At 45.1% G+C, this 15428-nt stretch overlaps 1 protein-coding gene across 1 annotated transcript in view; it reads left to right on the forward strand.

The window, feature by feature from the left end:
• The window catches only part of PRR5L (proline rich 5 like), a 57854-nt gene that overhangs the window by 41244 nt on the left and 1182 nt on the right, over positions 1-15428 (forward strand). The window contains exons 9-10 of the mRNA XM_009282455.1: positions 3041-3379; positions 15161-15357. Of these exons, the coding sequence (XP_009280730.1) occupies positions 3041-3379; positions 15161-15207 (386 nt within the window). The 3' untranslated portion in view covers positions 15208-15357. The remainder of the gene's footprint in view (positions 1-3040; positions 3380-15160; positions 15358-15428) is intronic.

The raw sequence follows: 15428 nt of genomic DNA on the forward strand, positions 1-15428 counted from the left end.
GCGGCAGCACAAGCCGCCCCCCAGCACGCCTGCGTGTCCATCCAGATTCCTGGGTGGGTTTGCAACCTCTGCTCAATTCTGGGCTCAGCTCATTGCAGGGTGTCTGGGTTACAGTAGTTACTTCAGTATAGTTAAACTCAGGACCTTTGCTTTATTTTTGCACACAGGAGGCTGTGCAATGCTCCTGTTTCTATGCTGATACAGGTCTGAGGGGAAGAGTGTGGTCTTCTGAATTACTGTCTGTGTTTCCTTCGATACCAGCAGGTTTTTACAATCTCCCCATCCAGGTTCTGATTACATTCAAAATCTGAATGATGTCAGACTTTGAAACACTGGCACGTGCATCAGCTCTCTGCAGCCTGCTAGTCAGTGAGTGTGTGTACGTACACACCTATGCAAACATGTACACAAGTACATACATCATGTATAAGCCTGTGAAATGATGAATACAGACTGGCTGGATTGCAAACTACCACAGTAGTTGATGTAACGAATGATACTAGTTGACCATTTTACCACAGCAGCCAAGGACATGACAGAGAGGGATCTCAGGATCTCTTTGCCAGTTTATGTGAAGGCAGGGTCACCAGGCTGGGCAGGAATAATTTTATATTATTTCTTCCTATATTATGCTTGCTCTTAGTGGATTTTAATCTCTCAGGTCATCAGGCTTGGCTCTTTCAGCAGCACTAAAAGTTTATGGACAAAACTGGCACTTTTTTTTCACAGAAATATTTTTACTTATCTATTAAGTGAACATCAGGCCATGGCCATGATTTTTCTTTTTCCTGTGTATCCTGGCTTTTTGGGAAGGGCTGCAAGCTGTCCCTGTTTAAATGAAGCATGTTTTAATTTTCAATGTGTTGTATAGGAACAGAGAAGAACAAAGATTCAGCCCTTGCCTACAAAATCTGCAGCTGTGGAGTCTGGAAAATTGGCAGCATTTTGCACAGCTCAGTTCAGTTTAATCTCCTCAGACCTCTCTAGTTAACGAAGACATCTCTGCATAGCTGAAGCCACTGCAGGATAGAAATAATGTAAATATTAAATCATGGGATGGGGGTAGTGCAATGAACCATTACCTCAAGAGGCTACTGAGCTCTTTCTCCTCTCAGCCCAAGAACTAAACAGCTCTTAAAGGTGTCTGACTTCCTAATGTTGACAGGAGATGGGCACCTAAATGCATTTAAAGATCTCAGCCTGGGTCGGTCACGTTGCAAGTATATAACTGTCCCCACCACTGGCTTCTCTCTTTTGGTATCAGTACTTCACTTTGTTCACAGAAGTCAGAAATGAAGAAGCCCTGATAAGTACTGGTGAAGGTGGAGAAGCAGCTACTGCTAATGACACCAGTGTTATTTCGGTCTTGTCTATGCCAGGGTAACTTTCCAGGCATGGGCAGCAGCAGAATGCTAATGCAGTGCACAGGGTTTGGTGGTGCCAGTGCTGTGCTAGGATGCTCGCCTGCTGCTGCCCTGCCTGCCGCTGCCAATGGAGCTGCAAGGAGGGGTGCAGAGTGGAAGGATGCTTGTGTGGCTCCCACCTTAAATTACTTTTTCCCAATGCCCTCCAACATTACAGCTTGCTGTGGCTTGAGCTGCAGATGACACCTAAAGAGTATATTTAACATAACTAACCTCAAAAATTATTTGCACATAGTCTTAAGCACAAAATGAACTGTTTTTAATGAATGTATTACTGCAGCACTGGGGTGAAGTGTTGTCATAGCTTGGCTGCTGCCAGTGATGGAGTTTTGGCTGCTCATCCATTCCTTCCTGCAACAATACAGAGTTTGTTTTCTGCTTCCTGATGCAAGCTTCCAAAACTCTTTTATAACCTTCAGTGACGAGTGTTTTGCTTTGCATTTTGTTACTCTCTCTCTTATGCTCTGAAGTCTTGGTGGAAGTATTTTATATGGTTTAAAGGCTTCCGACCTTATGAAATAAGACCCTGCACTTCAAGGAAGTTGGTGAGAAACAGAGAGACAGAGGGATTAGCTTTATCAGCTGCTTCGGGGATAGACCACATGAGGTGTTTAACACCACATGGCAATGCTGCACAGCGGTGAAAGACAGCAGGTGAAAAGTAATACTGTCTGATTCAGCCTGCTAGGGGAGTGAATTACAGCGAGCCAAGGCACAAATTCAGACCCCTGCTTTTCTTAAAGCTTGTAGTGTCAGAATTGAAATGGTGCTTCATGATACTGGGCTGGGGACTGTGCCTTGGGTTTGAGTTTTAAACCAGGCATTTTTCCCCCTTAATGTTTTTGCTGAGCAGATCATAGACCCTGCACCCATCAATTCTGTCACTGCCTTCACCCGTGCTCTGCAAGTACTGCCTTCCTTTTCTGCACCTTTCCCCCTGGGTTGTTGTGGGCTGTTGCTGTGCACTGTTAGGTGTTTTCAGTGTCTAGCCCCAAAACCAGACATGTTTTAAAGTGGATGAAATGTTCTTTTTCTTGCATAATCTTTAAAAAATACGGTGGGATACTGCTAGCAGAACTGCCTTTCCCTAGGCAGCTGGAGAGGCAGTGCAATGTAAGCATCAGGAATTTCATGTTGACACCAGCTAACAGCGTCTCCTGAGAGGAATTTTCCAGAGGAAGGGATGGCAACTCGGGTCCTCTCTGAATGCTTCTTTGGGGACTTGTGCCACTTTAGCATCACTGATTTTAGTGAACCTGCACATGAGAGCTCCTACTCAGTCCTCAACCCCTGGGTAAGCGACGAGACCATCAGAATGCTGAAGAAAGTCCCTTTGCTGCACTTGTTACTTTTTGGCTCACTTCTCTCACAGGCAGCAGCACCGTTGCCTTACAGCAGGATGGGAGGTGTCTCCTTACCAGGGGAGAGGCAGACCTCTTTTCCATACCCCCAGCAGTATGAACTAATGAGCATCTGACTGTTCCCTGGTGGTAATGAGGTGGGACACTCTGTGGCTGCACGCCGAGTCCTCTCTGTTCCCTGAGGCCAGCCTAGCAGTTTGGGCAATGCTTTGTCTGTGCCCTATTGACCATTCCTGCTTCCTTTTTCTCTTCCAGAGAGACGGTACTCCAGATCCCGTCCTAAGACTGGTGTACTGAATTATTCATCTCACGTGGTGACGAGCCGGCAGCCCAGCGAGATGGCCCTGACCCCACTGACAGAGCAGGAGGGTGAGGCTTACCTGGAAAAATGTGGTAGCATCCGTCGCCACACTGTTGCCAATGCTCACTCAGATATTCAGCTCCTGGCAATGGCCTCCATGATGCACACAGGAATGGTGATTGAGGAGTCAGACAGTACCGACAAATGCCTTCTCCTGCAGCCCAGTTTTAGCCACAGGCAGTGCTCCAGTGAGCCCAATATTGCCGATGGGCCAGAGGGAGTCATGGCAGAAGGTAGGCAGGACCCTGCAGAGCTGAACTGCACATCAGTCAGCTAGAAGAAGTCTTGCTGAGGAGAGGAGAACTGTATGCACTAAGCTGGACAAAGTGTTGTGTCGTCCCTGCTGGGAAAAAAGAGAAAAATTCGAGTTTTGCTCATGTAATTGAAATGGCCTTGAGGGATCTTATGCGTCTTTGGGAATGCTCTCTAGTTTTTTTTTTCTTGCCTGCCTGGGATCATTGTTGATGGAGGTACCAGGCTGCTCCCAAATGAGCACTGAGGGCTGCAAAGGTTTCGTTGTTGAACAGCGCAGTCTACCTTCTGTAAGCGTTCTTCCTCTACTAGTCCAAACCCTTTGGCCTCAGGTTTTCTTCTGTTTCTTTGGTATGATACAAATTAGCCTCTTTCTGCTTTTCTCCATCTTTCCTAGCTTTGTGCTCCTTGTATGCTCTTTGTTCCTGCAGCAGAGAGCTCTGTGCTAAATGTTCTCTTTGCTTCTGGTGCTAGGGTGGTGATGGCTGAGGACTGCATTTTTCTCTTTTAGAGCTGAACTCAGGGATGAAACCATTTGCATCCTGCAGAAAAATCTGCTCAGGTGGCTTGTGAGAGAAGGAGATCCTTCACTTTGCCTCCCATGGGCATGGATGAAAAGTCCAAATCCGAACAAATCAGACTTTTTTTTTCTCCAGACCTGAAGAGAACTGAGTATACATGGAGTCCCAGCTGAGTACTTCATATGTACTTTATTTGATTCCAGTCATGTCTTTGGGGGTGGTGGTGTAAATTGGGTGCAGAGGAGGGGTGGGTATGTAAATTGTGGGCAAAATATAGTCCTGAGCATCCTGGCATTTGGCATCAATTTGCTCTCAAAATTTCAGTGGTGGTAGGGCTACAATGAAAGGAGAAATCTAAATGGATTCCTTTCGGAAGGAGTCTGCACTTGTGCAGGAGACTTAAAGGTGCTTCTCAGCACTGGGTCATCATGATTCCAGACCAGGAGATAACAAACAGGATTTCATCCTTGGGCTGGTCTGGTACTTTTAGCACTTGCAGATTTTGTGAAACCAAAGATATAACCAGCAGGGTATAGAAAGGAGTCCTGTCTCGGTGGTGTATTCATGAAGTGCTCCTGACCTCCAGTGGTATCTGACTCAGCGCAGCATTGCTTTTAAGATAAAGCAAGGGCTCTTTGCAGTCTTTGTTTTTGTTTTTATTTTGAAGATTAGGAGTGGGTCCAGTTTGCAAGTGTCTGTGTCAGGCACTGCAGTCTGCAGTGTCTGCTTTGTAGCATCACTTGGTACTCAAATGCTGCTTCTATGGGAACAGAACCAATCTGTTCGAGCAGTCCCCTAGGATACTCTGCTGATGTCTTGCTAAGCAGATTTGCAAGTGTAATTACAGGCTTAGAGGTGAACTGAAATGCTGCCTTAAATGTCACATCCCATTAAAAATATGGATATAACACCACTGCCACTCAAATCTAGTCCCTGTGGTATTGACTGTAAATAAATCTGTCTTGACAAGGAAACAGAAGGTTAGGATGAGCCTTCAGGATGTTTTTTTGCATGCTATGACATTAACTGCAGAATTTGCCCTGCTTCTGTTGGGCATCAAGCATCTTCGCTCCACTGGCTGCACCGAAAGTACAGCTCCGACCTCTCAGGATTTGGCCTTAGTAGCATGTGCAGCAAAAAGAAAGCAGGTTATTATTTGGTAACAAAGCATCAGAAACACCAGTGATGAGCACAAGTCACACTGCTTTTGTAAATGAGGGTGTTGCTTTGTCTCCTGTGGTTTGCAAATGTTGAAAGAGATACTTGAAAGGGCCTGCTTTTTCTTGCAGTCACCTAAGGCACCCTAGCTATTGGCCTTTGTGGAAATGCCAAGTGTTTTGATCACCAGCTGTGCTTACATGTTGAAGAACATGTCCAGCGGAGGCCAGGAAGATGTGGCTTTAAGCAATCTTCCCTTCAGATAGCTTCTAGGATAAATTGCCCTTCTATTCATAAAATGGACTGACCAGGCCAACTTATTTGTTGTCATCTGCCCCAGGGTGGTCATGGATTGTGGTGGAGCTTCAGAGTCTCTGTGGTGACAGCCAAACCTAGTAGACCATGCTGGTCTTAACCTTGGCACAGTCCCTCTAGCATGGGGCAGATGACGGCATCCTGCTCAAAAGGAATTTCTTTGGCCCCTTGCAGTGATTTAAAGCCTTCTTTTAGTCACAGCGGGACATGTGGGGAAGCGATCACCCTGCAGCATTTCAGTTCACTCTTATGAATGCTTTTCTTCTTTCTATTTCTCCTCTAACCCATCTGCCTTCTGTAAATACGCAAACCATTTGGATTAGTGAGCAGTGCCCTCTTTAATGGTGAAAATTAGAATGATTTATTTATTTCCTGACATATTCTTGGATCATCTCTAGGGCTAATAAGAATCCAGTTCTGGTTTTAACTTGAATTTCTTTTGTTTTACATGTATGTAATATTTGAATTATTTTGATTTTTGCATCTGTTACTTTGCAAAAATTTGCACCAAGCCACTCTGAGTCATGCACCTCCCCAGTTGTTTTGGGTTTTAGGGAGAATTAAAGCTGGTGGCTTTACTTTGTAAACTGAAGTAAACAAAACTTGTTCTGTAAACCACACTTGAGGGTCTGGTCATGAGCACCACTTTTACAGCCATGTGAGATGCACAAGCCTCTGCAGGCCCATACCTGTTAGAGGCAGATTGGGTGAACCTGGAAGTGGTTGGAAAGCTGCGCCCTGTGGCTGCCATGACAGCAGTGCGAGGCTGGCACCGAAGGGCCATGGGGGCAGACCTGGGGGGCAGCGCTGAATGGCCGCTCTCTGCTGAGGATTCTCTCAGCCTGCAGAGGCTCAGTCCCCTGGAAGTGAAGAGCAAAGACTGTCCCCGAGCCAGAGCTGCGGCATGAGAAACACTTGCATTTTGGATACAGGGTTCTGGTCTGGGGTTATACTTCTTTGCTGCTCACCATGTCACACAGCCGTGACAGGGGCACAGGGCAGGTCTTTTCTACCCTCATGGTCATCCATTTGAGAAAACCTCCTGGAAGAGCTGTCAGAATGGAAAGAAGGGATTTCTCTCACCATGTCCCAAAGTCTGTCTGTTACCTTCTAACTGGGTAATTACCTAGACTGAGTCACTTCCCATCACACCGAATTTGTCTTGTCTTTTTACTCTGTCTCCTCTTCTTAAGGTAAGTGATTTATTCTCCGTGTCTGTACAATTCCGTCATAAACTTTCTGAGGGGGCCTCAGCAGAAAGCTATTCTTAGTACAACTGGCCTTTTTCCTGACATCCCTCATAGGCAAGCAACACATTTTTATTGCCAGCAAGCAGAGCTTCTTCAGTTCCCAGCTGGGTGGGCAGCAACCTGGTTAATTTTTTGTTTCTTCTATCTGAAGGAATGCAGTACATCTTGGTTCTGGCACTGGTGGCAGCAGGGGGAGCACTGCAGGGTTTGGGTTGATGCTGAGGTAGGGTATTGCTCTTTCTTTTTAGGTCTGAGTGGCAATGGGTTCCCCTGGAAGGAATGGTCTTTTGATGCTTACAGCCCTGAGTCTACAAGCTGAAAATGCTTGGCTCTTACAGGCAGCCGGTGTGTCCCAGAGAGCAGAAACTGAGTGTCTAGTGAGGGACAAATTGTGGTGTTTGTGGTGTACTTACTTATATGAACTTCTTAATTCTGCTGTAGACCCAGAGTAGCCAGTTTCCCTAACTGGATTCCCTGTTCCTTCCCAACCTGGCTCCTTCCCTGTGCCAGCAGCAGGGCTCCTGGGCCAGGCACACACCTCGTATTGTGTGTGGGGAGGTTCCAGTGAGAGAAAGGGGAGTTGAGTGGTGTAGAAACTCAGCCAAAGTTGATGACACCAACTTGCACCAAGTTAGGGTGCAATTGCAAGTTCTGTGCTAAGAGCTAAAGATGCTGCCTGTGCAGAGGGCTGCAGGCAGGGCCCTGCTGTGACACTCACACTCTCTATGGGTCTTTCTCATACTTGGGAAAGGCTGAAGAAGGGCGATTTTTAAGTATTGGTGCTATACAAGTGAAAGTGAGCTCCTCTCCTCATTCACAACTAAAATTTAGAGGCAGATAAAGATCTATTCAGCTGTGGAAACTGCAGCCAGCAGAAGCGAGTGATTGTGTTTTATCCAGTGATTTTAGTGCAGGAGGCACCTATCCATGCCATGAGGCCGGGGCAGAGACCTGACTCACCGACCCAGAGTCAGGCCCTTTCCATAGCCCTGCAAATCTCCCATGCAGTTTGGTCAGTGGCATGTCTTCAACAGGCTGTGGAGGAGGCTGGGAGAGCACATCCTCCTGTTAGCCTGCCCTTTGTGGTAAACCACCCACTCCTGAAAGAAATGCGCATGTTATATTGAGCCACGAATCATGCGTCTAAACTCCCGAAAGAGGTGGGGGGGCTGTCTACGCTCCCCAGCTGCCCGCTTCCCCATGCAGGACGGGTCTCTGCAGAGCCAGCACCACTTCCTGCATGGAGCAGCCTGGCGGCGGAGTTCAGGAAAGCAGGTGAGAAAGCAAGATTTACCCTGGCACGGATACCCCACGGTGTCTAGGGAGTTTCCCAGGGGGACGTGACCTGGAAATTCATCCTGCAGTCAGCTTGTTTCTCGCTTACAAATACTCCAGGTCTATAGGAAAGTCACCGCAAATTTTTCTCTTAATTCAAAGTAGGAAGAGCATGGCTAGTATTTGGTATCTCCCTGAGCAGAGGAGATAATTAGTCATCCTATTCATTTTTCAAATGTGGAGGGCAGATCTGGCAGCATGACAACAGCTTAAATGCAATTTTGTTACTTATCCACCCATTTGGAGAGTGCTTACTGTCCCCCTTGCTATCCCAACAGCTCCCAGTGAGGGCACTAAGCACTTAACTAAATAAACAAAAGCTTCAAAATAGAAATACCAGCTTTTAAAGCAGGTTAGCAGCAAAGGAACAGCACATTCTCATTAATATGGTGCTCAAAATTGCATGCGGTAGAATAGCTGCCACTTTCCACCTGAGAATTGGCTGCCCTTCATTCATTACTTGCACCTGAAGATACCTTGAGTACCCATGTTAGTTACATCCAACCGTTATTCCCACCTGGGAGAGCAAGTGCTGTATAATTGAGCCAGTTAACGTCTCCCCTATGTGTAAGTTCATCCCTTCCAGGGGACGAATCCTGCCCCAAGCACTTCTCCAGGTCTAGTGAAAGCTGTCCTAAGTACACAAGGAGTGGCAGCTCAGGGTGTATTAGTAGTTTGGGCTGCATTTTTCCAGTCCAAATGATAAAGAGAAATAGCAATTCCAGTGAGGAAATAAGTGAACTGGAAATTGTCATTATTAATCAGTAGTTGCTAGTTGTGTATGGCCAACACACTTTCTGGGCCACAAATAACGGGTGTGCATGTAGGAGACACATCTGTATGGGAGAACGTATGTGAGAGGGCGATGAAGAAGAAATATATGCAGGTAAAGGAAATAGCTGACTAGATTAATCTTTTCCCAGATAATTGGTATAACAGAAGGTGGGGTAGAGGCTTAATTATAGTTGGGTCATCAGACTTTTCAATAAGCAAAAGGAAAGCAAACTCCTTAAAAAAACCCCAGAAATACAATGGCTTGAAGGGTCTCGCCTACCCTAAACTCCCACCATAGTACAGAGCCGCTTTGCAGTAGCTATATTTAGGGAGCCGCCATTTGAAGTGTCTGTCATTAGGCTTCAGAGCTAACTCCCACTTATGCCAAGAGCTAGGTCATATTTCTTGTGGCATAATTATTATAGACTGTGCAGTAACAACCTCTGTTACATTGGAAAATAGATTGGAGTCACAGAATCATTCTTTCTGATCTAAAAATTTATGAAGACAGCTGCATTGGCTCACAGCCAGGAGTTTTCTGCGGTGCTATCATAATTGGAAATTAGTGGGGTTTTTTTAACCCAAAAGTGTGAGTTCTGTGAGAATTGCTTGGGCTCCTCAAAGAGCAGACAGGCCAGTTATGAGATGCTCAGGGTTCAAGTCAGTACTGCACCAGAACTACCTGGAAAGTAACAGAATTTATATATATTAAATGTCACTGAGAAACGACAGCATCTGTGCCATACATCACCTACCCTGTAGGCCTCTTAGACTGATTTACACCCATTATCAGTAAGCAAGCCTTCTTTTCCACTGTGGGTTTTTCATCCACTTCACACTAAACGCTTATCAACTAACATATATCAATGGTTCTTGGAGCAGAAACAAGAAGCCCTCCCTTGTCTCCTGCATCTCTGTTTCTAAGGGGCAGCTTCACTATTACAGGTGCTAAACCTGCTGTCTTTCTTGGGGCTCATCTCAGGCCAATGAATTATCATTTAGTTGCTGTGTGGTTGGATAAAAGAGGTGAGAGGGTGGGAGAGGCTGTTCTGAAGGAGGGGACTGACGGTACATATGAAAAGTCCCCCTTAGGTGGTATATGCACTATATTTACAAGAAATACCCTGCTCTAATGCTTTTTTTTTTTCCTTTGGTGGGGATGGGAGGGGAGCTCTGATGTGCATTTGGGACTTTGAATCTCAGGGATTCAGAATGACTCTTCTTTACAAGTTTGAATGAGTGCTGGGGAGGGGAAAGAGGAGGGGATTTCTTGTGATTTTTCCCCTCAGTTTTTTCTCAGAATACAGTGGTGGGCAGCTATTACATGCTAAGCACCACTGCATTTGGTAGTGCAGATGGAGCTCCTCCGTTCAGCCGGGCACTGGAGATCATCAGTCTCTCTTCTGGCTCTTAAATGTCAGACATCTTTCTTCCCTGAAAGCCCAGAGGCAGACTGGAGGCATGCTGCCCACTGCACCCATAGTCCTGGTTAAAAGCAGTGGCTCGTCCTTAACAGCACTGTGGCAAAAAGCAGCTACTACCATCTAGTCATTCCCCCATCAAAGAAAGTGTCCCTTAGTCTTGAAAAGTCCAGCTCTTTGAAATGAAAATAAATGCCAAAGTAAATGAGGCCTGACAGCATTTGTCACGAGCCCCCTCCTAGCTTATTAAAATGTATTAGCTGATGTGAAAAAGACACCCACGCTTGTCAGCCAAAGAAACAAAAAAGCCCATCTTCAAAAGCTTATTTCTTTTACTTTCCCCAATGCTTAATCTAATCCACTGGCTGTCTGCATCCTTATTGCCATCCTCCTTTGCTTGGGGTTTACAATGTGGAGTGGAAATTGGTTGAGATCTGCACCCCATCTTTTTTTTTTCCTAATTGTCATGATTAGCTGATTCACCTGCAGAGCCAGTGATGCCTTCAGAGGGCGGCGGCAGGCCTCTATCCACACCTCCTCTGGCTTGGCAGTGTTTATGAAGACTCAGCTGCCTATAAAATAATAATTCAGCAGCAGGCAATCCTATCTGTAGGGGCTGTGGAGAGGCAAGTGGAGCAGAATTAGGCCTTTGAGGGAGTGGATATTTACTTTGCAGATGTGTTGTTCCTACGTTGCTTGTTTGGGGTTGCCCTTAGTGGGAGAGCCTCAAATGGGCTTTTGAGAGTCTTAGAGGAAAGCAAATTTGTCCTTTGTCACTTGCCCTGTCTCTTACCCCATTTGCAAACCAGCCCTCCCTTCCCCTCGGCTGTGCCCGGGACAGCCGGCACCCCTGTGGGTGCATCGGTGTGCTGCAGTACACGTAGCTCAGGAGCTGTGCCCAGCCTGTGCTGTGCTTAGAGATGCAAAGTGGCTCTCAAAGCAGGTAAGTTAATTTTGTTAATGCTGGAGAGGGTGTACAGGGTATTACTGCAGAAAATGTGTTTTTGGGAGGAGGAGGGCAGAACCCATTGGCCAAGCCTTAAAGTGCTCCAGGTGCTTAGCACCACAAACAGCCTCTGGCACTGCTTGTGGTGAAAGCAAGGTATGTGTGCGCAGGAGGTGAAGCTTTTGGGTTAGCAACAGCCATGCCCATACTCAACCTGTCTCCTATCCTCCACCTTCCTGAGACTGCTAATAGGTGTCCTTTTTCTCGCTGAAGTTGATAAAGCCACATTTACCTCAATATTGCAGATCTGCTCTATCCAGCAAAGTGTCTGTAAATGTAACTAGTGGAAACTAATGAACAGAAGTTCATGGCTGCCCTACAGGGTTCACTGCCAGCGTGCAAAGTTTCTCCAACCGCAGGGGTGTGTGAAGTCCAAACTGGGAGACCTAAACCAGTTCAGGTTTTTTAGGTGTGCCTTTAAATCATGAGAAATCATGAGAAATCATGGGTATCAAATGCTACCAGCAGGCTCTGCAATAACCCCTTGATAAAACAGACGGTTGTGTCAAAATGCTGGCTGAGATGCGGCTTCTGTAGCATCAAAGCAGACTTGCATCTCACAGCCTTTAGTGAAGGGCATAGCCACCTGTGGAAGCAGGACTAATGTGGTCCTGCCATTAATGCTGGAATCTTCTTTTGCTTCAGACACAGTAATAGATACCAAAAACTGCAGCTCTGTTAGCAAGCCGCCCATAAGAAACATACTGTTAAAGTTTTGGATGGGGGAGGTCAATTATTTAGGTCACTGGACAGCAGGGGACTCTGTTATGTGGGAAAACTATCCATCGGCCTTTCAGGGATTCAGCATGCAGCTGGATACAAGTTTATCTCGTGACCTTGAAGGGAAGCAAGTAAATAGGATGGTTAAATGAACCATAACAGATCAGCTTGCATATCTGAAGGACAATCAATAGAGTGTAACAACAGGCATAGATAGCTCTAAGGGTTGAAGGTCACACAGCAAAGGGAAAAAAACCTGTTTCTATCTTGCTTTGTATCAAAATTGCTTGTTCAGAGACATTTCTTTCTGTGCTATTTACTATCACTCAGTGATGAGCTGTGGCGTTGGGGTCCTGGTCTGAGAAACAGTGTCTGGGAAACTGGACAAGCAAATGAATTAGTAAAGTCATCAACTGAAAGTCTGGGCGAATAAACATTCCCCCCCACCCTGAGACATAGATTTTGTGGGTACAGGGAGATCAAAGGCTAGGGGGAGATAGCTTTTGTACATGTTTATGTTGCTGCACGCTCTGGGATTAACAATGTGGGTGTGAAGGTACATCCATGTCGCCCTTCTGATGGATCAAGTGACAGGAATGAAGCCTGAGTTCATGGCTTTTCTTTTCCAGACCAAAACACCACCACTCATTGAAAGAGGTGGGGAGAAAACGTGTGGTTTTTGTCTGTGGAAAGCCTTGACTCAGTAAAGAAATTCTGCCAAGACAAAAAAAAAATCTCCCTGTTGGGTGCCAGCTTGCAGGAGAGGCAGGAAAAGCAGCACGTGATGAAAGCCTGGCATGCAGCATTGCAGCCACAGCAGACGTGGAGCAGCACAGTGAGCTGAGGCAGACTGGAATGGAAGGTCTCAGCTGAAAATAGAGATTTGTTATGATGGGCCCCAAACAGCAAAAGGCTGAGACCAAAATAAAAATCCCCACGTATCAGACCTTACATGGAGTTTGAGGCCTAAATGAAAATCATCTTTGTGGGCTATTAGGAGAGGTTATTAAGAGAACTTTCAACAAATTAAGCAAAGATCAAACCCTCTTAATTTTGGAAATGACTTGCAAGAAAATGATCTCTTAAGACAGGGAAGTTTTACGTGGCCTTAAATTAGGCTTGTGTAAGTAGTCCTCCAAAGAGATAGATGTTCAGTATGAATTACAGTGGTCAAGAAGCACTGAGGGCAGGACACATGACTGGTAATATGCTTTGGAAGACCCCAGCCATAAATTTGTTTGAAAATAATGCTCTCCGTCCCCCAGAAAAAAAACCCATAAAAAAGCACTGATGATTTAGTCAGAAGCAGCTGGAGTGGTCTGCCATGCTTTCTGTGTGAATAACTAGATGAATATGTTAGTTTGTGCTTATACTCTTGTGAGTTGCGTCCTGTCTAATCCTGGAGAAAATTGTTCATGAGCTGGGTGTCCTTGCCCTATTACAAATAACAGTATCTTGCAAGTGAACCCTAGGAGCTTGCTACACCAATGTGTAGGCCAGTAAGCCTTCTTGCTGAAAAGACCTCATTACTCTGACTTTGTTATCATTCATTGACTTTCAGGAGTTTGATTTAATTTTGCGATAGGAATCCTAGACCAAAATGGATGTAAAGGGAGTACCCTGACAAAAGCTTTTTATTGAAGAAGGGACTGAGCGAGAGGGTGAGGTCTGGCACCCCGTACACGTGGGTATCTCTTCATTCTTCCATTCCTTGTGGTGGCCTCTTCAAAGGGCATCATCCCCACTTTGTGTGGTCTGGTGGTGCCCTATTCAGCTATATTTTCAAGGAGCAATAAGCCTTGTTCAGTGATTATGATTAAATTAATGGAGAGAGTTTAGGTGCAGGACCTTTAAATGCATTTTGATGCTCACCAGCGGTCCAGCTTTGTTACTGCAACAATGTACGTTACTGCAGCTGTTAGAAATGAATCAAAAGGGCTTACCCTTGCTTTTGCCCTTTCTGATTTTGATAAGGACATGTGAAGGTGTTGGACGCACAGTTCTGGCTCAAAAACCCAGTCAGTTGGACTGGACTGAGACTATTAGAGTTTATGATTTTTATTATTTTTTATCTTAATATATATTTATATATTTTATCTATTTATATATGACCTGTTTATATTATACATTATATCTGCATATACTTAATACACTATATCAATGTTACTATATTACATTACATTTAATAATTTTAAATATTTATTTAATTTTTATCTATTTGTATTACATGCTTTTATTTTTTTGTATTGAGCTTATTATCTTTATTATTACTTTATTATCTTTATCTGAGACTATTACAGCTGGACTGAGAATATATGAGAGTTAGAAATAAGCAGAGGTTAAAATATGGCTCCCCCGCATTCACACACTGGCTTCCATTGCTGTCTGAAAGCAGTGTGCAAGGAACCAAGGAATCCGCCATGGGTATTTTGTATTGAGCTTATTATCTTTATTATTACTTTATTATCTTTATCTGAGACTATTACAGCTGGACTGAGAATATATGAGAGTTAGAAATAAGCAGAGGTTAAAATATGGCTCCTCTGCATTCACACACTGGCTTCCATTGCTGTCTGAAAGCAGTGTGCAAGGAACCAAGGAATCCGCCATGGGTATTCATCTCTGTCCTGTTGTTTAATTGTTTGGTCACAGCGTTCGGTGGTCTGACCTTCCCTTGCCCAGCAGCACTGACTTACCTTTCAAGATCATTGTGTTTTCTACCCTTATAAAGTTTAAACCCCTTCCATTTCCAGGGGATCCAAAGCCACACTCTATACCTACTTTTTTTTTTTTTAAAGTCCAGGTGCCATAGCTGAAGCAAAACCAAAAAAAGCAGATCACTGAGTTGAATTTTAAATATTGATTCACTTTCTGAATTTTAACTAGAAGGATGAGAACAGGCACATGCCTATATAAAGGACTCTGGCATGAAGAAAGCCAAGTGTTAGCCCAAGGAGCTGTTTCTAGGAGGTGAATCACACTGGAGGCACTTGCTTAGGTAAGTCTAAACTACACACTGTGCGAAGTTTATCACACCTGGGTGTGATACTGAAACTAGGAAAACTTGTATGTGTCACATTTCCTTGGCAGTACCTTGGTTCCTTAACACCCTGTTAGCAAAGTCCAAGTTCATACCTGGCTGAAACTGGCACTTTATTAGCAACAGAAGCAAAGTTAAATCTTGGAGAGAAACAAGTCCATGCATGCATGAATGAATACCAAAATGGAAATAAAAATGCTAAGCTCAAGCATACTCTTGTAGGACTTGACAAGCCAAACTCATGGACTTCACATGACACCTTTGCCTGACACCCTGCTGCTGTGTGAGCAGTCAGTGAGAGGAGTATCTGCTGCTGAAGACAGAAGGGAAAACCAACAGATAACCAACACTGGTCTGTAGCAGAGGAGTCAGGACTCTGCAGAAAACAATCATCTTCTCTGCAGATCAGGTGAGATAAGGTAAGGTTTGTCTTGTTGCCCCCCCCCCCCCCCCCCCCCCCCCCCCCCCCCCCCCCCCCCCCCCCACCCCC

The sequence above is a fragment of the Aptenodytes forsteri genome, unplaced genomic scaffold, assembly GCF_000699145.1.
Source record: "Aptenodytes forsteri isolate BGI_AS27 unplaced genomic scaffold, ASM69914v1 Scaffold821, whole genome shotgun sequence".
NCBI classification, from domain to species: Eukaryota; Metazoa; Chordata; class Aves; order Sphenisciformes; family Spheniscidae; genus Aptenodytes; species Aptenodytes forsteri.